The sequence below is a fragment of the Mustela lutreola genome, chromosome 5 (genome assembly GCF_030435805.1).
Source record: "Mustela lutreola isolate mMusLut2 chromosome 5, mMusLut2.pri, whole genome shotgun sequence".
In the NCBI taxonomy this organism is placed as follows: Eukaryota; Metazoa; Chordata; class Mammalia; order Carnivora; family Mustelidae; genus Mustela; species Mustela lutreola.
Window position 1 is genome coordinate 5,925,134 of NC_081294.1, and position 26,117 is coordinate 5,951,250.

At 53.3% G+C, this 26,117-nt stretch overlaps 1 protein-coding gene across 1 annotated transcript; it reads right to left on the bottom strand.

Annotated features, from left to right (window-relative positions):
- Window positions 1-1,801: 1,801 nt before the first annotated feature.
- CFAP90 (cilia and flagella associated protein 90) lies at window positions 1,802-17,087 on the bottom strand. The gene is made up of 3 exons (XM_059173612.1): window positions 16,804-17,087; window positions 5,015-5,131; window positions 1,802-3,523 (listed from the first exon to the last, which is right to left on the bottom strand). Exons 1-3 carry the CDS (start codon window positions 16,993-16,995, stop codon window positions 3,344-3,346), a joined length of 489 nt encoding a protein of 162 aa, XP_059029595.1. The 5' UTR covers window positions 16,996-17,087; the 3' UTR covers window positions 1,802-3,343.
- Window positions 17,088-26,117: the final 9,030 nt, after the last annotated feature.

The window sequence follows — 26,117 nt, forward strand, 5'->3', positions numbered from 1 at the left end:
CTGGCCACGTGCTCTGGTCTGCAGCCCTCACCGCGGGCTGTGGGAGAATAAGTTGGCACTGACTGTGTACCTCAGAAGCCCACCACAGTAGTTTGAACTCACCGGGAGAAGCTGCCAGGCCCCAGAAGATAACTTTTTATGTCTGAGGAGGCTTAAGAGGGCACAGAGCCAATGTTCCGCATTTTTGAAGAAAGAAGACTTGGGGAAATTTGTTCATGTAAATCCAACTCTAGAGTTTGAGGGCTTTTCCTTCACATAAGGAAACCGTACTTTGCCAAAGGGTGACCGAGAGAGCGATCGTGCAGAACGCGATGTTAGAAAGCAGAGCTACAGGTGCCTACCCAGCTGGGCACGCCGGCTTCTCCTCCCGGCTCAGGGCAGGCGTCTGTGAGGCACAGAGGACCCCCGAGCAGTCAGGGACAGCTTGTTCTTGGGAACTCAGACCCAGAGCACAAGCCCTGTTTTAATTCCTGACTGGCCGCTTACGGGCTGTGTGGCTGGGAGGGTATCTCTCCTTTTCTCTTTAGGGGTATTTCCTCTTGGATAGCTTCGGGTCTGAGTCAAAGAGCTAATGACTGAGAGAGAGCCTGGCAGCTACCACCAGAGCCACCGCCAGAGCCAGGATTTTAACTCCGACTCAGATAAAAGCACTTCTCGAAACTAGGAACAGGCCTCCAAGTGGGAATGCAGCATGACTTGGTCCGTTACCTGCCTCGGTGAGGGATTTTTTTGATCCTATAATTATATGTCAGCACTGGCCTTCATACACCGAATTCTCATAAAGGTGACGGAAGGAAAAAAACGCATGTCAGGGCCCCTGTCTTTGCTCTAACAGCGATCGGAACTAGGGAGCCCTGGGGTTTCCGTGACATGAGACTGGCCTTCTGTGTCACTCGTAACCGTGGTCGGCAGCCATATCCCGGGGGTCCTTACTCCCTTGGAGTCTTCAGCACCCATCCCAGGCCGCGTTAGGTCACCTCCTCTTAGCGGGCACCCACCATTGAGTGACTGGCCAAGTGCACTTAAGCATGGCTCTCTGCCCCCACCAAAGATGTGCTGAATTTGATGAAAAGACCTCAAAAGGAGACTTGTTTTTCCCCAAAACTGAACTGCCAGGCTTACCAAACTAAACTGTTTTTGAGCTCTAAAGCAATCGAAGTCATTATCAGAGTCCATCTTGCAAAGGTCTGCACACACGGATCATTGAAGTGTGGTCCCCGACCAGTGGGGGCGGAGCCTCCCGGGCACCCGCACATTTCCTGACCCCAACCCAGACCCGCCGAGTCAGGAGTCCCGGCCGTGGGGACTGTTTAGATAACACATTCTCCAGGAGGCTCTGGTCCCCAGTCTGAGCCGCCCTGTGCTTTCCAACTGACAAAATGGGTGTGGAGAGGCCCAGGGCCTTGTTCAGTCTTCCCAGCGACCAGTGGCCAAGACAAGCCTAGACTGCAGACCGGCCAGCTCCTTAAATCTGAAAGCATCAAGTCTTCATAATAAGCTCCGAAGCGACAAACATTCCTGTGAGCAAACCCTGCAGATGGCCGGCAGCCCAGTGACCTTGGTAGCAAGCAAGCTTCTCTCCTCAACGCTTTCCTTAACCGTCCAGTCTTGCAGAAAGCTCTCTCTCAGGAAAATGGCTTGCATGTGGCCCCCATTAAACCTGCAGTGTTGCCTACATCTGTTTAGAAATGTCTGCGTTGTCCCAAATCCTCCACGATGCTCCTTGTCCTCAGTGTGTTGTGCTTTCCTGAGTGCAACCTCTCTGCCTTCCAAGAAAGACGGACTAACCATGGAGACTGGATACATCGAAACAAATTCTTTTATTATGTTTCCCTTTCAGAAGGTGACTGGGCACTCACTGGCTTTAAGTTGTTGAAGTCCAGATGCCAACAGAAATATATTTAATTTTTCCCTGATACCTAAGGAACGCAAGACCTTTTGAAACCTTGTCCAGTTCAGGCCCTGCTTTTTAAAAGTAGAAGGTTAAGGGAGTAGAATCTGACTTTAAATAACTGAAAATGACTTAGTCTGACACAGATTTATTGTAGTCAATTTCAGATGAAGGCATTTCTTAGTGATGCCTCGTCTTTCTTAGTAGTCATGAAGAAAGTAATTTATAAAAATTTTCATAATCCAAAGTTGATGGATTTTCTATTATATTATTATAAATAGAGCTTAAGCTACCCAAGGCAATCCCAAATACACTAGTGCTATGCATTCGGGAGGAAAAGTAATAAAAGATACCTACAGGTGGAAACAAAACACGTTTCCAAAAGAATAAAGAAATACACAGGAGCCACTCGGCCTTGAAATTGTTAACAATTCAGTGCCATATGTCCTTAGAGAATCAGAGCAATAAAACCAGCCATAGGGGAATCAGCAGTAAAACGAATTACATCACCTGCTCATTAACCACTAAGCCATGGGAAGTTCAATTGGATGGGTGCGGGGTGATTTCTTTCAAAGACAGCCGTGCACTAAAAATATAGCGCATACCTTAATACTTGAATAAGTTTCAAATTATCTCCAAAATAAACATTTCCAACTTGGGTTAGAAGCAGGTGTTTCCAAAATGAAAACCGTCCACACGAACAGCCCGAGCCTCTCAGGTGCCTGCCTTCGGACCACTGATTCCCACACACACTCCTCACGGTTGGGAATTCCTGCTGGGAAGAGGAGGAAATCTGGGCTCCAGTCGATGGCCTGATGGGCTCTGTCCCCGTGCCGCTGGCAGAGGCAGGAGCGAGAATTTTACCCAAGGCTGTCAACCACCAAAGCCCAGTCTCCTCCATGACCTGTGGCGAGGGGGGACGGCGGCACTGCTGGCGACAGAGGCCACCCAGACCTACCAGGGTTCTGTCCTCAACTGCACGGACCTGTTACTAACGGCTCAGGCCTCTGGGCCAGGGGGATGTTGTGGTATCTAGAGATCACTTATTGTAAAAAGAAATATCATATCGCCTCCTGGAGGACGGTAAACCCAGGCAGCCGTGGTTTCCATAGCTGGTGAGCAAGGGTGTGCACGCCCCTCGCGGAGCGCCCCCTGGGGTCTGAGGAACCAGAGAAACCGTGAAGAGTCAGCAGACCACTGTCAGGTGGGAGCACTTCCCTTTTATTCCGGTGCTCACAAGGGATCGGTCTCTGGCTTCATTTCCGCGGACACGGTCCCACGAGATTTCATCACATTAAAGGCCCCTGGCCAGGGTCTTCACCATGGCCACACGAGGAAAAGGGGCTCCCGGGCCCATCCCCCCACTGTCCAGGTGCAAGCCGCTTCAGGCCAGCTCCCTGACCCTCTGATGCCTGACTGTGCCACCCAGCGGTCCAGGCCCCAAATGGGGCGTCAGGCAGGAGAAATGTGCCCAAAGCCAGGCGTCTTGATGCTGGGGATGTCATTCTTCCTGTAGAAGTCAGCCTTCACGTGGTTGACACGGCCGTGGTCCCGGATCAGAGGCTCCACGGGCTGGTGTATGCGCCTCCCATAGACTGAGGACATCAGCACTCCCACAGGCCGCTGGCGCTCCTGTCCAGGGGCACCAGAACACGGGGTCAGCTCACACCTCCCTGGTCACAGGACCCACCTTGCGTCCTGGAAGCCATCTCCGCCTGGCTCACCCACACACCTGCAACCCTCTCCAGCTGGGTTCTTAATGCCGGCGACCCCCTACTGTGCAGACCCTGTCCCTTGTGCTCAGAGCCCCTTATTGTCCCCAAGTCCTTCACGTCATTCCGAGGAACGGCAAAGACCTTGCGCTGGGCACCGTCTCACCCTCCTCACTGCCGGCTGTGTTCCTCCCTCCTTCCCTCCCCCCGGCCTCCTGCCTGGCCCTCTCCAGCCCCACTTGCCCCTCTCCCTTCCTGCCTCCTCTCTCCCCCCAAAACACATCTTTTCACTATTCACGTTGTCATTCCCGGCACCCCTATGTCCCCTGAGCACCCCCGGACCCCCTCATCTCCACAAACCCCCACCTTCCCAGCCCCCCAGTCTCCTCTCCCTTCCCCTGCCCCCTGAAAAGACTTTATTTCTCTGCGAACCACTTACCACAACCTGGAATTCAGTTTCCTATGTGTATGACAATTATTGTGCTATTTCCCCGTAGGAATATCAGCTCTAAGCGGACAGGGACTTTTCAGGGCACATGGGGGCACTCAGGATCTGGGGTCGATGCTGGTATTCTTATGACAGGGAAGCATTAGCCGACTTGGAATGAAGTCCCATATACAAAAACAATAGGAAAGCACTTAATGTCTGGGACTTAAGTTCCTCATTGAATTTCCCATCGAAATAAAGGTCCGTTGGAAGTGACCTGGCAGCATTCTTATCAAGAGCAGCCACAAGCAAAAACCCTCTGACCGAGAAAGAAATCCCAGCAGAGGCTCTCACATTACGAATTCTGCGCATTGTAGAAATGATGATATCGACTCGGCATCTGGCTCTTAATAAACATGCTGTCCTCGGATCAGACTCCGAGGATGCAAAGTCCCAAGTGCTGAGGGTACCAGGAGGGTCTCCCCACTAGGAGACGCACAGCCTCTTGCACCCAGCACCTGCTGCGACACCGACCTCCTCTCCCTGGGAACCGGGAGTTTGCTCCTGCTGCTGCTCGCACACCCGGGCACCTGACCTCAGGCCAAGCCCTCCTAAAGGAGGAGCTGCCCTGTATGTGGGGGTTGAAGGCTGGTGCCTGAACTAGAGAGGTTATTCCTGTCACTCTCCTGGGGTCCGTGGGAGGACTGTGACAGCCAGGACTCGGAAGTTAAGCAAAAACCTGCTTTATCTGTTGAAAAGAACTTCTTAGTTTCGCCTTCATTAAGTCGTTAACTAGACAACACAGTCCTAAAAACAAATACACAGAAACCGAAGAGAGGGAGCTGGGAGCAGCAGGGTCTCAGCCCCGGGGGGCGGCGAGGGAGGAGGGGGCCTGCCCACGGAAGCCAGAGCGCACTGTTGAGTAGAGATGTGCACTCATAGCTGATCTGTTCACGCCTTGCCCACGGCCTGGCTTCACATCACCTCCTCATTCACATGAAGTCCCAGGCTTTTTGCGTGTTCTCTGTCATCTCGGTGCAGTTTCTGATTGTAGCCTGGGCTCTTGTTAAAGACACAGTCGTACAGGGAGATGATGCCTGTCTGGGGAGAAGAAGAGAAAGACAGGCCTGGGTTCACTGGACGGCCGGGCCACGGCGATCCTTGTAGAGCTTGGACGCCAGGCTTCTCCCCGGTGGACCGTGGAGATGTGCGGTTTCCTGTCTACACGGAGTATGTGCTCAGGAAGCTCACCCCAGAGCAGACCCTGGACGACCAGAGCAGGTCCCCGCGAGGCCCCGTGAGGCGAGGACGTCTCCGTGGCGCGTTCCTTGCTCCTCCTCTACACCCCTCCGTGACCCAGGCCCTTGACCCTCCTGCTCTCTGACTCTACCACTCGTGCACAACCTGAAAATAACAGCAATCCACTTAAGTGATGTGTTTTTCTCCTTCATTTCCACCTTTCTCATATTTTTCAAGTTTTCTGCGATAAGCTTGTACTGCTTTAAAAATTAAACATAATTGAACACTGGGACAATATAACCAAACAGAAGTATCTGTAAGTTGCTAGCCAACGGCGGGGCACCTAGTACAAACCTCTCTCCACAGAAATATTTCCTGTAATCAAATGTGGTGGCTCTAATGAATGTCATTCATAATGCATGGAGATATATATATATATATATATCTGATCTATAATACATATGCATTTCTAATATACGCACATACGTCAGACAGATATAAAAATACGTGCACACGCAAAGCTTTGATGTATTAGAAAATTACCCCGCTAACAGCTTTCATCTGAAATATCTCCATTTTTCTATCTCAAATTTCTCTTGATACAAAAATTAATCTGCCTTATCTGATACCTAATAAAAGAAAAAGAAATCCAGGTGTTAGCTCTTCTTTAATCTTCACGGGTAAGTCAGGTCTGTCCTGTACGTCCCTCCAGCCAGGGGCCAGCGGCCCCGGATCCTCCCGCAGCAAACCCAGGCATTCCGTCTCGCTGGCATTTGGGGGCACAGGGTATCTCGCCTGCGCTTGCTTGCCTGCTTGTTTTCCCCAGTAGTAATCCTACAACAATTCCCTCTCGCTCCAGGATGCGGAGGTAGAAGGCAGACAGTGAACAGGACACATGGCATGGGCTCGGCCGGCTGGAAAACGTAGACCGCCCATTCTCGCCGACGGCGGGACTCCGCAGGGCTGGGAGCAATGGAAATGCCACAGCGTGATGTGGCTTCAACCCCACCTGGGCAAATCCCTCACGGGTCATCTGTCCTGTGCCGGACATGCTACTCCTGCATGGGGAGTCGTGAAGATGGCTCAGACCCCAGGCCACCGTCCTGGTACAATTAAGCAGCTAGTAAGCAAAACAAGGTGAAACTTGTAGCATTATTTTAGTTTCCTAAGAATTCCAATGGCAACACGCCTGTAGCATTTATTCACGGGTTTTGCCTCAGTTCAGAATCACTCCAAGTGACTTAGGCAGGAGCTGTCACCCTGATGGCCATTTAATGAGGCCACTTTGTAGCTTCTTGTTGGCACTGTCCTCTGTCACCTACTGGGCTCCTGGGTCTGTTCATGCCCTGGGTTGGCTGGCCCTGGCCTTCACTTGTCCTGAAGGACACCTACAGTTAGCTCATAAAAACAAAAAGCCCAAATCCACGAGGTGGTGATACCTGATTCCGTTCTGGGTACTGTAAAAATCAGCTAGCTATTTGCGAAAAACAATAAACTTGGGTCTTCACAGTCCATTATCATCAAAAGTCAATTCTGGATGGATTAGAAAAACAAGTGAAAAGAAAATCCATAAGGGACCTCCTACGCATACAAGCAATGGGGAAAATGTCACAAAGAAAACATCAATCACTTCGGTTATGTAAAAATCAGACATCTGATAATCAAATAAAATTAGGACTTTTTCAAAAACCTGTAGGACGGATGGAAAAATCTCGGCGTCTTGAACATACCGTGTGTGGGATTGTAGGGTGTCCGCAGAAGCTAGGGGCTTTGGCTGGCTGCTTGCTTCCAGCCTGGAGAGGTTAAGCACAGGTTGCAGCAAGCCTTTTGGGGGAAGCCACCAGGCCAGAGGGCCCTGCAGTGACACAAGGTAGACTCAAGTACAGCACACCCCCACTCTGCCAGGATGGTAGGACATAAATGTCCCAAAGGAGCGAATGCTGGTCTCTGCGAGGCGAGGTGCCAGGTTTCAGACCCTTCCCTTTGGGGTTCAGAGCAAAGCTACTGGACTGGCCACCTGAACCCAGGAGGCCGACCCAGACAGCAACTAAATAGCCCATCACACCCACACCATTCCCTTACACGCAGGAATTTGAGCTGGAGTTGTGGTCACAATCTAGATGTCCCATTGTCACCAGAATCCCTCCTGGCCCGGCTGACCCTGTGAAGTGGGTGTGTTTCAGGGACAGCAGCTGCAGTCTGCAGCAGAAAGACCTGCTCCCCAGGACTGAGCCCCTGGGGGCACCTGCGCCCTGAGAACGCTAGGCCACAGATGAGGGGACCTGTGGTGAGCCCCAGTCCCTGCAGGGAGCCGTGGGGATGGCCGGCGGAGCGGGGTTCTGATGGACAACCCTGTGGGGGCCGGAGATGGGGGGACTGGAGGTGGGGGGACCGAGCACAGGGAAGCTGCTGGCTTGTGCTGTCCTCCTGTGCAGGTGTTTCCATCCCGGCTTGACCGTCCTGAACTGAGTCAGCCCCTTTGGGGGTTCCTGGGCTTGTCCTGGAGACAGACTCCGGCACAGAATGAGAAAGCAATCGCTGTGACCTGAACGAGGGAGGCAAGGTTCCTTCCCTTGCCCCCTCCGGGGGAGCAGCCCACTGTGATGTGCAGCGTCACAGACGACTGCCCTCCCCATCCTCATCAGGTCCCCTACAACACTCCTTAGAAGCAGCACTATGGGGCGCCTGGGTGGCTCCGTTGCTTAAGCAGCTGACTCTTGACTTAGGCTCAGGTCACAATCTCAGGGTCATGGGTTCCAGCCCGGCGTTGGGCTCCTGCAAAGCCTACCTCTCTCGTACACTAGAGCAACCCTTATGAGGGACCTCCTGCACCCACGAGGTATGAACAGTCTCCGCTGTGCAGGGGTTTTGCACATCCACCACTTTCCAGAGTAAAAACGGATTTTTCCGTCACTGAAAAACAAGCGTGGGGGCCGAGGTGGGGGGGGCCACAGGCAGGCAGCCTCGCTTAGCAATGTGAATGTCTACTTCCTGCACCTCATCAGACCAGAAATCTGTCTTCTCCTGAATGTTAATTATTAATCTCTCTTCTTTCTGTTTGTCTTTCGTTCCTTCCCCGTCTGAAACAAAACCGCATTAATAAAAACTAACCCGGACTTAGAAGCCGCCACAAACCGGGGCTTCTGCGCTCACTGCTGTTTTGCGATTAAAATCTCTCAAGAAATGTCCTCTCGCACACGTATCATTGTTTTTGAAAAACAAAGTAAAATGACCCCATTTATTGTCTCTCCGGTGACCTCCCTTTGTCCCTTTGCATTTTGAGTCTTGTTAAAATGTAGCACGGTCTCGCCCTGGGCTTGGGGCCTGGCACCTTGCCTTCAGTTCCCCCCGGTGACCCTTCCTCCTAACATGGCCAAATAACCCCTCTGTCGCCCTGGGCCGACGCCGTGGGTAGAGTGGAGACCTTCACTTTTCAACCTCCAAAGCACATTGCTCTGACCATCGGACAAGGCACCCAGCCAGGGCAGGACTAGAGGCAAGGAACAGGGCATCCCCTTCTTAGAGGAGACCACAGGCTGAGGATGGAAATAAGGTCATTAATTAAACAGTTGAAGGGAATACCCGTGGAGCAACGGAAGTATGCACAAAGTACGGTGGCACCAGAGAGGAAAATTCAGCATCTGCTGGGCTCAGGCAGGAAGCCTGTGTGGCGCAGTCGCGGGTACCGTACCGGTACGGACAGAGCCCCAGAGAAGCCCCCTCCCTGCATGTTACGTGTTGAATTCCACCCTCCAAAAAATTCATCCGTTGACATCCTAACCCCCAGGACCTCAGAAGGTGATTTAGAAATAAGGACGCTGAGGACGTAACGAGTTAAGGTGAGGTCATACGGGGGCAGGGTGGGCCCTCCTCCAATAGCACCGGTCTCCTTATTTAATAAGTTCAGAAACCGACAGGGACACGCAGAGAGAGGTGATGTGAGGAGACCCAGAGAGACACAGAGGCCAGCGGCCTGGAGCGGACTCTCCCTCACGGCTTCCAAAGGAGCCGACCCTGCCAACACCTTGACTTGGCCTCCAGCACGAGGAGACAGTGAATTTCCATCATTTAAGCCCCTGGTCTGGGGTACTTCGTTATGGCAGCTCTAACACACCCCCTTGATAGCGAGCAGGAGCCATCTTTTGAACAACGGAAAATAAGAATGGAGCTAACGCATTCCGCCCCAGGTAAACTGAGTCAGTAGAACGTTCAACCCAATCGGACGGTGGGTCGACATCACCAATATTCAGTTCTGCTCTGCTCCTGACTCCCCAGAGGGTCACTCTCCACTGCTCCCTTGGGCGAGGGAAGCCAAGTGACCAGTTCTCAGCAATGACCTCTGAGTGGGGGTGACATGAGACTCATCCTGTGAGCACCTGTGAAGCTTCCTGCGAGGTGTCAGCAGCTTCCTGCTGGGGCACTGGGCCCAGTAGATGTGCACGACCTGCAGCTCCGCCCCCAAAGAGGTCACACACACTCTCACAGCAGTAAGAAGAGGCAGATCTCCAGCGAACCGAACCCGAGTCCTTTATCTTCTCCTCTCTTTCCGATCGTTTAGATACAAATGTGCTGTCCGTTGTCCATCCAGACAAGGCACTAACAAAAAGGAAGTCGATACATTTCTCTCATGGTACTGGGGCAGGAGTAATGTGCTCACTGAACACACTCTCTCTTCTGGAATAAACAGAAGACTGCAGTCACCAGGTGCCATCACAATTAGGCTGGGGCCAGGTGCCAAGCTCCGGCAAGGAACTACAGGGGAAGCCAGCAGGCATCACCTTCCAGGTCCATAAGAACTCTCACGTGTCCTCCATGCACTTCCCTTGCTCTGTGGCCAGCAAGTTCAGAGGCTCCAACAGAGGACTGCAAGTTCCCAAAGATCCGCACATCTGGAACCATTAAAAGAGAGAAGCCTGGTTTCCCAAGTTACTGTCCTAAAAAAGCTCTCCTGACAAAAAAGACCTCACCTGTAGCATTTGCTAATTTCCACAGTGGAAATACTCTCACTGTGCCTGATGTCGGGCCTCCAACTGAATGCAGAGTTCAGGCGAAATGCTAAAATGTACAAGCAGGCTCCGACACCAACCACCGTAAAGACCGTCAGGATTCAGGGTCTGTTTATTTCCAGAGCACATCCCCGCCCACCTGGACTGAAACGGGATCAGGCTATGGTCGGGCTGCTTTCACTTCCTCTCTTCGTGGGCGCACGAAGGCTCTCGGGGACTGTTTGCCATCTCAAGGTGATCCAGAAGGGTTTCCTTTGATTCACGGGGACCTCACTTTTACTTCTGATCAGTCTGGTGCTTCTCCCCAGCAGGGCCCAGCGGTATGTGAAGCTTAATGAGGACATCTTCATTAATATTAACACCATTCAAAATTCCACTCTCAGAAGGACTGTATTATCAAGGACACAGTGTTAGCTCTTAAAAGGACAACATTCGGCTCTTCTCTTTGGTTTCCTCTGGCAAAGATTCTGTTTCCTTTCCTGGTGCATTAAGATCACAAGTTTTGGAAATGGTCGTAACTTTTCCAATAATCTGAAAATTTTATCAGTATATTAAGAATCCTAACAGAAGCAGCCTTGTTGAGGTGTTTTCTTCACTACTTTTAGGGGCTCTCTTGCTGGCAGTACTGCCCAAATCCAGAGCCCTGGAACCCGCCGCCTTCACTCCTGCGTCAGAGTGAAGGAACACCGCCCTTTAATCCCGTGTTCCTACACACACGGCGTCTGCGTCAGGGCTTCTGCACACCTTGTCGCCAAGAGGAGGCTCAGAGCGCTTGTTCCCGCTTCCACTGATGCCAGCCCCCAGCGTGCCCCCAGCCCCTCACAGAAGAAAGGGCGAGCCACGGGGGCTGAAACTTGACCAGATATATGGGGGATAAGGCTGTTCCTTTTCCTGTGTCACTGTGCCGCTCCCAAGGGGATGGATTTGAAATAAATGCCTAAGATACGATGTTACGTGAAAAGTGCAAGCTGCACAGACATACACACAGCTGTGTGATGTGCGAGTGAACGTGTTCTTGTCAACACAGTTGGCCACACACCGCTGCATTCATACGCGCACAGGACTTCTGCTGGAAGGACGCCTGTACAGCCTCTCCCCTCACCCCTTCCTCCCTCCCTCAGGGTGACCTGCCCCTTTTTGAGCTCTACCTGCCCTGGAAGAAGACACTCAGCCCCTCCTCTGGCCCCCACAGGCCTCCAGTTTTCCAGGGCAGGTCACCAGACGGAGAAGATGCAGCGAGCCACCTTCAGGAGAAGCGACCTGTCCGCTCCCGGTGTTGATCCCTGAGCAGCAGAGCAAGGTCCAGGGAAACCCAGGCAGCGGATTATGCCACATGGACCCTCTATGTAGTCTAAGAGGCTAATCTTGTAAGTCCGCGACTTCTCCTGGTTTAAACGAACGCTGCGTCCCGGCCCTGCACGCCCCCTCCCTTCGGGCAGCCTGTGTATATCAAGTGCAGGGGACAGAGCGGTGACAGCAATCATCCCTGGCCTCACGAGCTCAGACTTCAGCGGGTGAAACAAGCAGCAAGATTACTAAGTAAAGCGTTCAGTCGGTTGGTACTAAAGCGTGCACTAGAGGAAAAAAGGGCGGGGGGGGGACGTCTGGGGGGGATCATTTCATTCAGCTGGAACTCTTTTTTTTTTTTTAAGGTTTTATTTATTAGAGAGAGAGAGAGCAAGAGCAGGGAGAGGGACAGAGGGAGAAGCAGGGTCTAAGCTGAGCAAAGAGCCCGATGTGGGGCCAGATCCCAGGCGCCTGGGCCCATTACCTGAGCCGAAGGTAGATGCTTGACTGATGGAACCACCCAGGTGTCCCCGCTGGAACTCATTTTTTTTTTTTTAATTTATCTGACAGAGAGAGAGAGAGATCACAAGTAGGCAGAGAGGCAGGCAGAGAGAGAGGGGGAAGCAGGATCCCCGCCGAGCAGAGAGCCTGATGTGGGACTCGATTCCAGGACCCCGAGATCATGACCCGAGCCGAAGGCAGAGGCTTAACCCACTAGCCACCCAGGTGCCCCTGGAACTCATTTTTATTGCAAGGCATGTGGGTGCAAGGGTCTGGCTAGATTTTAAGAAGTAAAGGGGCACCAGAGTGGAGCTTACCCCTCTTACAGAGCCCCTAGGAGCGGCTGAGTGCGCACGGCAGGTGTGCTCGATGCCCAGGGATGAGGAGGCTCCATCAGGGTCTGGGGGTGCCGGGCTACTGAGCACCTCCTACACACTGGATGCGAGCACAGGGCCGCCCGACATTCCCCTTTACATCTCTGGACAGCCAATATGCATCGTTTTCTCTACAAAGTGGCTGCATTCGGTGAAGAATTCCCCCATCAGGAGAGCCAAGAAGCAGCCCCCTGGCTTCCCTGCCTCCACCACGCACCGAGAAGGAAAGTGGGCTAATCTCATGAAAGCCAGGGTGAGGCTTTCCGAGCCAAGCTTCCCTGGAGGCAGAGCTCTCCACAGCCCGGCTTACCAAGAGGGAAAGCCTATTCTAAAACCACCTAAGATTTTTTTTTTTTTTTAATGTAGCTCTTAGACTTGGAGAAATTTAATAAAATCCTTCATAAAAGGGCATTGTCCTTTGACTTAGCTTTTCCATTTCAGTGGCAGAAATGTTGCACAAGGCAGAAGAAGGAAAAAAAGTAATTTTAAATCATCATTGAACTGAATTCACCTTGCTGCCCCGGCAACAGTATTTTATAGGAAAAGCCCAGGCTGCTAGTGCCCCCTAGGGGACAGTACGGGAATTGATCACATTATAGCAGGCAGCTTTAGGTGACAAATTTGTCTTGAGACCCTTAACGTTGGGCTCTGCCAGGGAAGACCCTTAGATTAGAAGCCCCCAGAATGACACCGCCTCACCTGGAAATCTCTGACATCAAACAAGGGTGAGGGGTCTAAGACACCAGCCGGAAACTAACCTTCCGTGGAAGGAAACTCACATGATCACTAACAAAAACAAATAGTAATAATCATAGCGCTACTTGCATGGGGCTGATCACGTGCCACTTTATGCCCGCGAATTAAATTAACTCTCATAATTGCTCCCTTGATGCAGTACCATGAGTACTGCCCATTTATAGGTGGGCAGAGAGACATGGGGGCTGTGACTTGGGCAGTCTGCACAGCTGCTCTCATGGAGCCAGTATTTTTAACCAAAGGTTCCTTGGCCTGTGCTACTACCTAACGAATTACTAAGTGTGTTCCACAGTAAATGACTTAAGAGCTAATTCTGCCACGTTTCTTCTCAGCTTTGAGTGTGGCCTGGGTTTACAGTTCACTGCAGTGCAGCTGAGTTCTCAGCAAATTTGTGATATGAAGCTCATCTTCTTCAGCCCATACGATCTCCTGGTAGAGAATCAGCTCCAGCAGTCCCCCAGCTGATTAATCACATAATCCCCAGGAGCACGTTATTCCCCCCAGCGGATTAAATACCGGCTCACGTAATCCCCAGGAGCGCGTTCTTACCATCCGTGGCTGTCCTGCAAAGGTACTCTGAAATGCCTTTTGTTTTTCTTGCTGCTTTTAAGGTTCTTTTATGCAGGTGTTAATATTTCTACTACATCATTTTCTTCTGTGTGACACTAAAGACTTCAGGATTTGAATTTGCCTGTGACCCCAGTTATCCAAACTGTACCGAACTGGTTTTTCATAATGTCTGCTTTGCATTCATTCATTCCAAAGCCCATCCCTGTCTTCCAGGGTCAGTAACGTATCAGAGCAGGGGGCGGCGAATGTTTTGTGTAAAGAGACAGTCACTTTCAGGTCACATGGTTTCCTGTGGCAACTACTCGAGTCTGGTGGTAGCCACAGACAATACTAAATGATGAGCATGGGACTGTGTTGTAATAAAACTTTATTAAAACCGGCAGTGGGCCATATTTGGCCCAAGGGCCTTTGTGTGAGGACCCCTGAATTACAGGGGCATAGCTCTTACTTACTCCTGATTTCCTTCCAAGTACAGAGCTGTGGGGACCTCACTGCTCAGGCATCTTTCTGCATCTTGGCCCCAGAAAGGTAGAGCCACGTATCAGATTGGTGAATTTAGGAAGGATGAAGACCTTCCATGCCTGACTCTGCTCTTTTTCTGTTGGCAGCAGCTGGCCCCCAGGGGCTGGGAGTTCAGCTCTGCTTTTTCTGGGGCCCACAGCAACAGTGGCCGGATCGGTAAATCTACCTGGCTCAGAGCTTCAGTGTCCGGGGTCAGTTTTTACCCAGAGTCCTTAGAAGTAACCTGCAACCTGGCTTTTAGCTCTGACAGATCCATATCTTGACCCCCATCTGTTTTAGTCTTTTATTTCTCTATAGTCTCAAAGTGGTACATAACAGGACTCCTCAAAGGTACACATAAAATGATGTATTTGTGACTTTTTTTTCAGACAAAACTTATGTTCTCTCAATAAACCAGCATGGACCAACTTTAAACATCGAGATTCCTGGCCTTTTGGCTGGTTTTCTCATGCTGTGCGGAAAGCTCTTCATGAATCACAAGTTGGCAGTGATACAGGTTTTGCCTGCTTAAATTGTAAAATTCATTTAACCAATGAAATTATTCACAGATAAAAGTTCTTTCAAAAATAAGCTAAGGGGAGGAGAAAATATGAGGCCCATCGTGGCACTGAGGTAGGGCAGCATCACTCCAAATCTCCCCAGTGTTTACCTTCCGGATACTCTGGATTAGGAACACGGCAACTGGGGCTGTTGCCAGCCTCTCTCCTTGGCTTGTGGAAGGCCATCTTCTTCCTGTCTGTTCCCCACCATCTTCCATCTGTGGGGGTCTGTCTCTGGGTCCAAATTTCCCCTTTTCAGAAGGATACGAGTCATGCTGAATGAGGGCTCCCCACGACCTCATTTAGTTGGATCACCTCCATAGAGACCCCGGCTCCAGATAAGGTCACACTCTGAGGTGCCCGGGATGGGCATCTAACATGAGACACCGAGGAGGACACAATTCAACCCGGGACGATGGTTTAGAAAGCTCTGCTGGTGTCTGTAAGGCTAAGCCCCGTGACATTCTCTTACACTGCACGGGTGGCCAGTCCTCCGAGTGTGCTGACTGACCTGAGCGGGGATTCACCTGGGCTCTAGGACTCGTGGGTGGGGAGGAGAGGGAAGAAAGGAAGCATCCGACACAGCATGAGGGAAAGAGCTCTTCTCCTCCCAGGCACTTGGCTCCCCCACACCCTCCCTGAGCCACTCACTGTGTCTGCGGGCTGAGCGTCCTTGGAATAATGATGCTCCTGCACCCTGAACCCCAAGACACACTGGAGACAGGGAAAATGGCTTCACAAAGGAGTAGAGGACTCCTGACAAGTTCTGAATTTGCTTCTCTTCCTGCCTCCGCTGCAAAATGGCCTTCCCAGACCAGCAGGCTTTCCCCAGGAGGCCGGCGGGCCTGCTGGAGCGTGGCCAGAGTCTAATGAGGGCTCGATGCCCTGCTGTCCCTGCAGGCAGCTGTCCAGTTCTGCCTCCTGGTCATCTTCGGTTTGCAGGAGGGCTTTCCATCGCTGTCTGTACCTGTGACTTTTGGGGTACGGTCGCTGTCACGCTGACCCCAGAAGGAGTCCTGTCTCCCACCTCTGTGCAGCCCAGGTGCTCCCAAGACCCTCCTCTAGATCCAGGACAGAGGGGTCACCTTGCTGCTCCTGCTAGTGGTCCTGGAAGCCCAGGGGCCCCCCAACCCTTCCCCTGAAAACACTTGACCTAACGCACCCCCAAACAGCTCAGGATACCAGGCTGAGCATTCTCATACCCCACCCTGCCCTGTATGCCCAAACCCCAGCACCTCGTTCCAGCTGAGCATACCCATCCCCCAACACGCGCGTGCGCGCGCGCGCACACACACACACACACACACACACACACACACAGCTCAGCCCCAGCCCATCCTTTAGGTCGGGGGAGGTCCACCTTACTCTTGCTGTAATCTTTGGGGTCCAGGTGCCCCCGAGGAAGGCTGCTCTCCCAGCTTCCTTCCCCCTGTGACCCTGATGCCCCTTTAACCTGTCCTCAGAGGCTGTGCAGAGCTGCACCAGCCCCCACCCTCCACCTCCCAAGCCCCTAGCAGGCTGGCCCCCAGAGCCCCACGCCAGAGTTGCCGCCCGGACCCTCGGACTGTCCCAAAGTGTAGTCCAGGCCTGCAGCGCCGCGCCCTCCCCCATCCCCCGGCCTTCTCCCCAGTCTTGGTTCCCGCGGTGAGGCCCCAGCCGGGTCTCCGCCAGTACAGCTCCACCCCAGCCCCACTGCGCCCTGGACCGCCTCGCCCCCATCCCGCCTCCCCGCAGTCCCCCTCCCCCGCTCTGCAGTCCCCGCCTACCTCTCCGCCCCGCCCCTCCCTGGCTGCGAAGCCCCGCCCCTATGCCTCCGCTCCTCCAGCCTCCCTCCGCTCTTCCTTGCCCCGCCCCGGCCCCCTCCCGGGCGGTGAAGCCCCGCCCCCACCCCGCAGTCCACCGGCCTCGGCCCCGCTCGGCTGCCCCTCCCGCCCGCCCCGCCGCGCCCGCGCGCGCAGCCCCTGCCCGGTGCGGCTCACCCGGCTCTGGCGGTAGAAGTAGCTGTGCTCCGGGGGGTCCAGGCGCCGCGGCGGGACGTGGCTGAAGGCGGACAGCGCCGAGAGGGGCGGCAGCCGGGGCTTGCCCCGCAGCGTGGCGGCGGTGATCTCCTCTTCGTCGTCCTCCGGGCCACCCCGGTCCAGCGGCCGCGCGCCCGCCGAGGTCGGGCCCATCCCGCCGGCTGCAGGCAGCCCGGCGCCCGCGTTCGGCGTCGCCTGGAAACCGAGGCCGCGCGGGTCGGGCTGGGCCCCGCGGAGGGGCGGGGCGGGGCGGGGCGGGGCCGGGAGTGGGGGGAAGGAAGAGCCCCCCCGTCCCCGCCCCCCCACGCCTCGCCCCTCCGCCCCGCACCTCGCGCACTCTCCGGTGTTTCCTCGGGGGTGCGTCCTCGAGCCCCAGCTGCAGAGGCGGCTGCGTGGTGGAGCCCCCCCGGATCAGCTGACCCTCCTGCTGCGTGGTGGAGCCCCCCCGGATCAGCGCCTCCCAACCTGCTGACCCTCCTCCACGCCGCGCCGGCTCGTTCACGCCAGAGCCACCGTCTGGCGGGGCAGGTCCCGACCGCGCCCCGTCCCGCGCCCGCCTGGGAGGCGCATCCTTGACCCGCGCCGCAGGTGCGCCCGCGGGGCTTCCAGTCCGCCGGCAGAAGGGCAGCACAGCCTAAAGAGGGTCTAGAGTGGCGCTGCCCCACAGAACACGATGGGGCCACGCACGTAACTTGAAACTTTCCCGTAACCACGCCGAAAAGGCAAAAAGACAGGTGAAATACGTTGTAACGCTATATTTATTTTACTCAGTTTGTCCAAAACATGATCATTGTAACATGTTACTAAGCCACAGTTCCAGGGCAGGGTGCCGGCCTGCTGCGGCTGGTGGTTACGGTATGGCCAGGGGAGGTGTGGAACTCCAGGAATTAAATCAGTGCTCGGTGGCTCCTGCTGGGGCCTTACCCTTAGCGCCCCTCTGCCACTTATAGGTCTCTAGATCCGAATGCTGGCTCCCTAGGCCTGTTCCTTTGGCTGAAAGTTCGTGGAGCAGAAACTCCGGATTCATAAGAGGGGTTGGGGGCAACAAGATGACCAAGACTGAGGAAATACTTTAATCAGGGTGCTTGGCAGAAGCCAGCCTCTGTGAGGAGGTCATAGTGCAGCAGACTGTAATGAGGAGCCCAGCTTGCCGCAGGCTGCCAGAAAGTCCCTTCCAAGCGGTGGGAAGAGCGCCTGCGGGGCCCCTGAGGCAGACCGGTCTAGATGTGTTCCAAGGGCAGCAATGAAAAGAGGGGGGGTGGAGCTTCATGAGGAGGAGGAGGGGACTGGGAGCCAGGCAAGGTGCACAGGTAGGCCGAGAACCAGACTGAAAGTCTTTGGACAGCCTTCTACCTTCTCATCACCCCCTCTTACTAGGAGTCTCTGTAATTCCTTGATGCAGGCTGGGGGCTAGGGACCTCTCAGTCCAAGGGACAAGATGGCACCTGGTGTCCCCTAGAGGTCCTGGGCAGGACTATGAGTCACCACCCTGTCTCATGGACCCCCAGGAGGTCTGAGAACCCCATGGGCCTTTTTTTGCCCTAATTCGCACCTCTTGGCTCCACGGGCAGGTCAGATGAGTTGGGCACAAATCAGACAAGGGTTAGACACCAGTCTACGCTGTCCTCAAGCTCCAGGGAGCGTCTCATGAGAGGTTGTTCTGTCCTCAGAGCTTGGAGCCAGAGCACCACCACCTCTGCTGCGTGTGAAGTGAAGGAAAATGTCCCCCCCCCTCCCCCCATGGGAGAAGTCCGCATTAAAAACACCAGCAAAGAGAAAAGAAAAAGTGCTTATACTCTATTACCTTTCGTAGCCTCTCCAACCTCTTTTAAAGACATAAGAGAGTTGATCACCGGGTCATGAGACTTTGCAAACCTTGCACAGGTAATCCTGTATCATTATGCGGAAAGTGGAAGAAGTAGCTGACACCAATTAGCTTGAGAAGGCAGCTAACACTGACAATGAAATAATTTGATCATAAAATCCTTTTCCACAGCCCAGGGATGTGAATCTTGTTTCAGCAGACGACATTTAATGACCCACTAGACTTAGAGCTCTGTAGGGCGAGGCGACACATCTTTTTCCTCTAATGGCTCGGGGAGGTCCTCAACAAATAGTTGACACACAGTAGGTCCTCAACAAGTATTTGGTGACTAAATAATGGGATACAATTGCCATAACTTGGTTCCCTCTAAAGGTACAATTATGACAAGTGTTTGACTCTTGCCTTATTTGGGAAATAATCCCACTGTGCGTGAATGAAGGACCGCATGAGTGACAGGAGTGGCAAAGTCGGTGTAAGGAGGAATTATCAAGGTCACGGCAGACGGCAGCCGGAGCACTGCCTCAGAACTTTTTGAGCAGAATGGAGCGAGCTCCCAGAATTGCCTGCCAGATAGACCTGGAGGCACCTTTTATCCCTTGTCTGTGGTCCTCTTGGTTTGAGGCTTGCCCTTGGATCTTTGACTCCTGACTGTGTGTGACCCCGGCCCAGTTTTGTGCAGCCTCCCTGCAGGCATCTTGGAGTCAGAGGAGCCCTGGGGTTCACAGCAGAAGGCGTGGGGCATCTACTGAGGTATGAGGCTATTTCAGGAGGAGAGTGGTAGCCCTGAGGAAGGCCACCGGGCAGCAACCTAAAGGCAGGAGGAAGGACTTGATAAGACAGACTTTGCCAGTTTCCATGATCTAGAGGTCTTAGTTCCTTTTAAAAACCTTTTTCCTATATGATCCTATTATGTATTCTCGGCATGAGTGGAATCCAACATCAAAGAATCTAATGTGTGTCCCTCATGTCTGTAACTTGTCCTTGCAAGGTTCTGTCCAGAAGGGAAAGGGACAAGAATGAGCAGTTACTCTCCAAGGAAGCGAATGATTCGGGCAAGCACGCCGGCTGCTGGGTAACTGCGCAGGGGATGGGCTCGGCTCCGTGCTGCACGCGACCACCTCCGCCTTGCGCCATATTCCGCCTCCTGGTGCCACCGCAGCATCCAGGGATCGCTGCCCTCTTTGGGTGGGTCCTGTCGCCCTGCTCTGGCTCAGGCTGGCGGCGAGCGCCCTCCTGCTAGTCTTCGCAGCCTGCGCTGCTCACCCACCAGGCCCTCTGCTACCTGCACAGCCCGCGGGGAACCGGGGGCAAATACTGTTCTCAGGAGTGTGGGAGGTCCTCAGTCTAAACTGCAGCTGGAAGCCTTGGCCGTTTCTCCTGACATGTGGGCAGAGGTGAGCCCGGGGAGCCCCGTGGGAAGAACTTTGTCATTGTCAGGCAGGGAAGGAGAAAGCCACGAAGAAGTCGTCGTGTTGCCTTAGCGTGTCCCATAATATGCAGCGCTGGCTCGCGGGGCAGCGGATGCTTAGCAGAAGCTCTCCTAAACCTGCTCGTGTTGCAGGCCAGAAAGGGGCCTCTCCTTCCTTGTGCTGACGAGAGAGCCGAGACCTGGCGGAGTGCAGTACCGTGCAGGTGACATGGCCTGTGGGGGGTCCAGCGGGAAGGCTGGGGAACACCTGGGAGTGAAGGGATCTGTCTGATGGCAGGGTGGACTCCGTGGGGCTTCCAAACCATTCCCAGTCGCAGCCAGGCCCTACCTAAGCACGAAGCCTCAGCGGAGGCTGAGGCATACAGCGGAGGCTTTCAAAAACAAGGTTTAATAATAATAGTAATAATAATAATAATAAAAAATATAAGTAAAATATAACAATCTTAATACCTCCATTTCACATTTAAAAGCTTTTAAAATTATTTTGTTTTTAAGTGTCAGCGTAAACTCACTTAAGTGGCTCAACATTAGTTGGGTTTTAATTCGCAGGCTTTAAAACATCTGAAAAACGACGTGGGTTGAGTGTTTCTCCACATTTGGCGGGCCTGATGAAGGCTGAGAGTAAAACGGATGGACATAAAGACATCCAAGCTTGCAACCAGATCGGAGGAGGGCTGTGCCTTTGGAGACTTTAAAAAGGACATTCTGAACACAGGGGAATGAAAGGATTTTCCTTCAAGCCCTGGTATCCTGCCTGCACTGGTTTCCAAGCCCCCGCCGGCGCTCTCTGCGGGGGCCAGCAGCAGTGTGACTCTGGGCGGGGAACGGGGCCGGCCCTGCTGTCCTCCCAACCATCGTAACCAGATCGTGGGCATGCCAGGGGTCTGCCGCAGGACCGGACGGGACTGCACCTTCCTGGGTACCTCTTTCCTGGGGAAATGCCAGTATCACTGCCAGTGGATTTAGGGAGCTCGCTGTCCTCAGGGTTTTCCTGTAGCCTGGCTCATTACATTGATGGGGCTCCCTGTGGTTAGTTCCTTTAAACATCAGACTTACAAATCAACATATAAATGTAAATTTAATTTTCGTTTGTTCACCTTGTGTCTTTTTGTTTTAAGCTTTTATTTAAATCCCAGTTAGTTAACATACCGTGTAATAAAGGTTTCCAGAGTAGAATTTAAGGCTTCGCCGCTTACACATGACACCCAGTACTTATCCCAACAAGGCCCTCCTTACTACTCGTCCCGCATCTAGTCTGTTCCTGAACACCTCCCTCCATCAATGCTCTGTGTGTTCTCTGTAGTTACAAGTCTGACTTATGGTTTGCCTCTCTCTCTCTCCCCCGTCCCATGTTCATTTGTTTAGGTCTTTTTTTTTTTTTTAATTCTATGTGTGAGTGAAATCATATGTCTCTCTCTGATGTGTTTCACTTAGTAGAAAAAACTCCAGCTCCATCCACATCATTGCAAATGAAAAGATTTCATTTTTGATGGCTGAGTAATATTCCAGTGTGTGTGTGTGTGTGTGTGTGTGTGTGTGTGTGTGTACATACATACATTTGTATATATATCCATCTTCTTTATCCATTCATCAGTCCACAGACATTTGGACTTTATAAATAATTTGATTGTCGTAGACAATGTTGCTATAAACAGTGGGGTGCCTGTGTCCCTTTGAATGAATATTTTTGTATCCTTTGGGTAAATACCCAGTGCGATTGCTGGGTCATAGGGGAGCTCTATTTTTAACTTTTTAAAGGAACCTCCTTACTGTTTTCCAGAGTGGCTGCTCCAGTTCTCATTCCCACAAACAGTGCCAGAGGCTTCCCCTTTCTCCATGTCCTCACCAGCACCTGTTATTTCTTGTGGTGTTCATTTTGGCTGTTCTGACCGCTTTGAGGGGCTGTCTCATCTGGTTTTGATTTGTATTTCCCTGATGATGAGTGATATTGAGCATTTCTTTCATATATCTATTAGTTATTTGTATGTCTTCTTTGGAGAAATATCTGTTCATGTCTTCTGCCTATTTCTTGACTGTATTTTTTTGTTTTGGATGTTGAGTTTGGAAAGTTCTTTATAGAATTTGGATACTAGCCCTTTATCTGACAAGACATTTGCATATATGTTCTCCCATTCAGGAGGTTGTCTTTGGCTTTGTCTGCTGTTTCCTTTGCTGTTCAGAAGCTTTTTTTGTTGATGGAGTCCCAATAGTTTTTCCTTTGAAGACGTGTCTTGCAAGAAGTTGCTGCTGCCAAGGTCACAGAGTTGCTGCCTGTGTTCTCCTCTAGGACTTTGATGGATTCCTGTCTCACATTTAGGTCCTTTAGCCATTTGGAGTCTATTTTTGTGTGTGGTATAAGGAAATGGTCCAATTTCATTTTTCTGCATGTGGCTGTCCAATTTTCCCAACACCATTTATTGAAGAGGCTATCTTTTTTCCATTGGACATTCTTTCCTGCTTTGTTGAAGATTAGTTGACCATAGAGTTGAGGGTCTATTTCTGGGCTCTCTATTCTGTTCCATTGATCTATGTGTCTGTTTTTGTGCCAGTACCATACTGTCTTGATGGTTATAACTTCATAACAGAGCTTAAAGTCAAGCATTGTGATGCCACAATGGTTTTCATTTTAAACATTCCTTTAGGTATTTGGGGGTTTTTCTGGTTCTGTACAAACTTTAGGATTGTTTGTTCCAGTTCTGCAAAAAATGTTGATAAGGATTGCATTGAATATGTAGGTTGCTCTGGGTAGCATAAACATTTTAACAATATTTTTTCTTCCACTCCATGAGCATGAAATGTTTTTCCATTTCTCTGTATCTTCCTCAATTTCTCTCATGAGTGTTCTCTAGTTTTCAGAGTGCAGGTCTACAGAATTGTCGAATCACTAAGCTGTACTCCTAAAACTAACGTAACATCCTGTGTTTACTGTATTTCAATAAAGATTAAAGAATAGGGGCTTCTAGTAGAAATCTCAGTGGACCCATTAAGACGATTGTACAACCGTTCCAAAAATGAAGGCGGCTCTGCAGAGATGATGAAGGTTTCTCAGACGTTCTTCAATGTTAATTTTTTTTTTTAATTTCTTTAGTTATTTGAGAGAGAGAGAGAGAGGGAGCTCAAGCAGACAGAGAGGTGAAGAGAGAGAGACTCTCAAGCTGAGTCCCGGGCCCAACACAGAGTCATTCTGTCGACCTGAGATCATGACCTGAGCCAAAATCAAGAGTCGGACCCTCAACCAACTGAGCCACCCAGGAGGCCCGCAAATGTTCTTAAGCGCAAAATGCATGCTGTGAACCTTTGCTGGTGGGAGGACGTGTGTCACCCTGTCAACCTAGAAGGGCAGGGTGCCGGGAGGGCCTGAGCGTGAGAGCTAAGGATGGTGGGAGCCAAGCCTCCCCTTCCCACCGTGCGTGGTGCCGGGACCCTTTCTGGGGAGTGTGACCTTCAGGGTGAAGGGTTCAGTGCTGACGGGAACCCGCTGACCCGCACTGATGACACGGGCCCCGCTGTGGATGGAACGGTGGCGCCCCAGCGTCCCACTGCTGCCTCGTGGGCACTCTGCTCTGTGTCCACAGGCTGTTGGATGTGCTTGCGCGCTCTGTCCCCGGCTCAGGCACACTCCCACTGCCCCACTTGCCCCAGGACCCCCGTGTAGACAGGAAGTGCAGCTCACGCAGCCACGGGTCACAGGTGAGTGGGAGCGACTCCCTCTTCCCTTCAGGCTGCTGTGGGGCCTGTGGCTCTGGCTGGATGGTGCTGGCCTCCCGGGCTGTAGCCAAGAACACCCTGACCCCCGAGCACTGACCGTGAGCTGGCGTGGGCAGCCCTTCCACAGCTCCATGGGGTGAGGCCTGTCCCCTGCTGCCGGGTCTCAGCCTCCTGGGCCAGGAGCCAGCACACGCCTCCCGAACGGGGAACATGAAGCCCTCCCGGTCTCCCCTTCACTCGTCCTCTTGCAATTCCCCAATCCTTGCATCCAGAGTGGGGACTTGGTTCAGACTCTCGCTGGCCTAAGATTTTCCTGTTGATGAAGTCCAGTTCATTGCATTTTCCCTTTGTCACCTGTGCTTGTGGGATCTCAGAGACACCTTTGATTCCCCCCAAGCTGCAGGAACCCTGGCTGGCCCACCGTTCCAACCAGCCTCCTGCTGCTGGTCCCAGGCAGATGGCCTCCGCATCAAGCATCTGGTCAGCGTTCCCCAGAGCCTCCTGGCACTGGGGTGAAGAGACTCTGTCATTTAAGTGTGACAGTGTGTCCTGGGACAGTGGCTGGAAGAGGAGCCTGAGGGATGGCAGTGCCACGGAGCGGGATGCTCACGTGGGATCCGCCAGCCCAGCGGCCCCCCTCCTGCCGCCCGGAACTAGACGGTATCTCCGCTCTCGGCTCAGACGGATTGGGGATTTGCCTACAGGGAGCAGACCCCTTTGTTCTCTGAAGATTTTCACGCAGGGTCCTATTTGGAGGTTTCTGGTTACAGCACCATGAAAGAGAACATGGAGAACCTTCTGGTCTTGGACCGGGCCAGCATCATAGCCAGTTAACTCAGCTGAGGCCCAGAGAGGGACCATCCACACTAGGAGCACCCCCTGCAGGGGTGGGGACTAGAGCCTGCAGGCAGAGGGAAGGCCTGCGGGGGGGCCGGGGGAGGCAGAGCCAAGGATGGGCCAGTTCAGCCCAGACAGGGACCAGAGTCATTGGGAACAAATGAGAACCAGGGGCGGGTATCAGGCATGAGTAGCCCGTGAGGGGCCATCGGGATCACAGTCAACAGCCGATGAGGCCCAGGCGGGGATCATAGGCAGCAGGAGCAGGGGAGGCCCAGGCGGAGATCACGGGCATGTAGGAGCAGGTCTGGCCCAAAGGGAATCTTCGGCAGCAAGAGCACATATGTCCCAGGCGCGTATCAGAGCCGGAGTCCAGCAGCTGAGACCCAGTGGGTATTGGAGGCAGTAGGACCGGGGGAAGCCCGGCGGGGATCGTGGCTGGTGGACACCAGCGAGGCTGTAGGTTGCTCCCACGGAGCCAGCACGGCCTGCCTCTCATGCTGGGCCCTTTTCCGAGGGTCCTGGGCTCCCTGAGGATGCAGGGCAGAGAGGAGCCATTCTGCTCCCTCCTTTCCCCCATACCCCTGGTTCGGACGGGACCCCCACCACGGACCCCCTCTGTTTCAGGCACATGTAGCAGCGTCTCCATGGGACGGCCAGGAAGATGCTGAGCTCACACTGTGCAGGCTCACGGACCACTATGGCTTTCTGTACTGAGTCCTCTGGGCCTTCTTCCTTCATCCATCCCGGGGATGGACTGCATTTACAGGAACGCCTCCCTCGGGGCAGGACTCATCTCTCCAGCTCAGGGCCTTGATCCCCAGAGCCTCTGAGGTGCAGAGTCTGGGCTGGGCTGGAGCTGAGAGAGACACCCAGGAGGCAAACCCGGGAAGCAGGCAGGAATGGAGCTGGGCCTTGGGCCAGGCCCCTGGCCACTCCGAGGAGTGATGGGGGACTCCATGCCTGCTTCAAGGAGGGCCCCTTGTCTGCCTCCCCTGCATTCAGACTGAGTCCTCCATTCAGCAGGGGCTCCAGAGGGTGAAGGTTCTGGGACGGTGGTGTCTGTGCTATTGCACGGCGGTCCAGTCCGGTCCGGGACGAGGGGCGAGGGGCGACGGGTGCTCCTCAGGACACCCCTAGGCCAGGACCGACATAGCTTCCGAAGGTTGGGTTCCCCTCTGTGGTTGGAGACCCTGCTGATGCGGCGCCTAGCGGGAGACGCAGTGTGAGCCCCGACCGGCTGGGGTGCCCGGTGACTAGGGCTGGGAGCCGGTGTGCTGTGTAGAGAGCCCAGCAGCCAGCAGTGTGCCCCGAAGCCTGGGTCCCCCAAGACGCTGACCTCAAGGGCAGTGAAGACCAACTAGATGGGCCTGGACAAGAGGCCTCATGACAAGATGTCGATGCTTCTCCACCGCGGATGGCTACCTTGTACCACAGAACCGGGGTGCCCTGTGTCAGCCGTGTCCACAGAGTGTG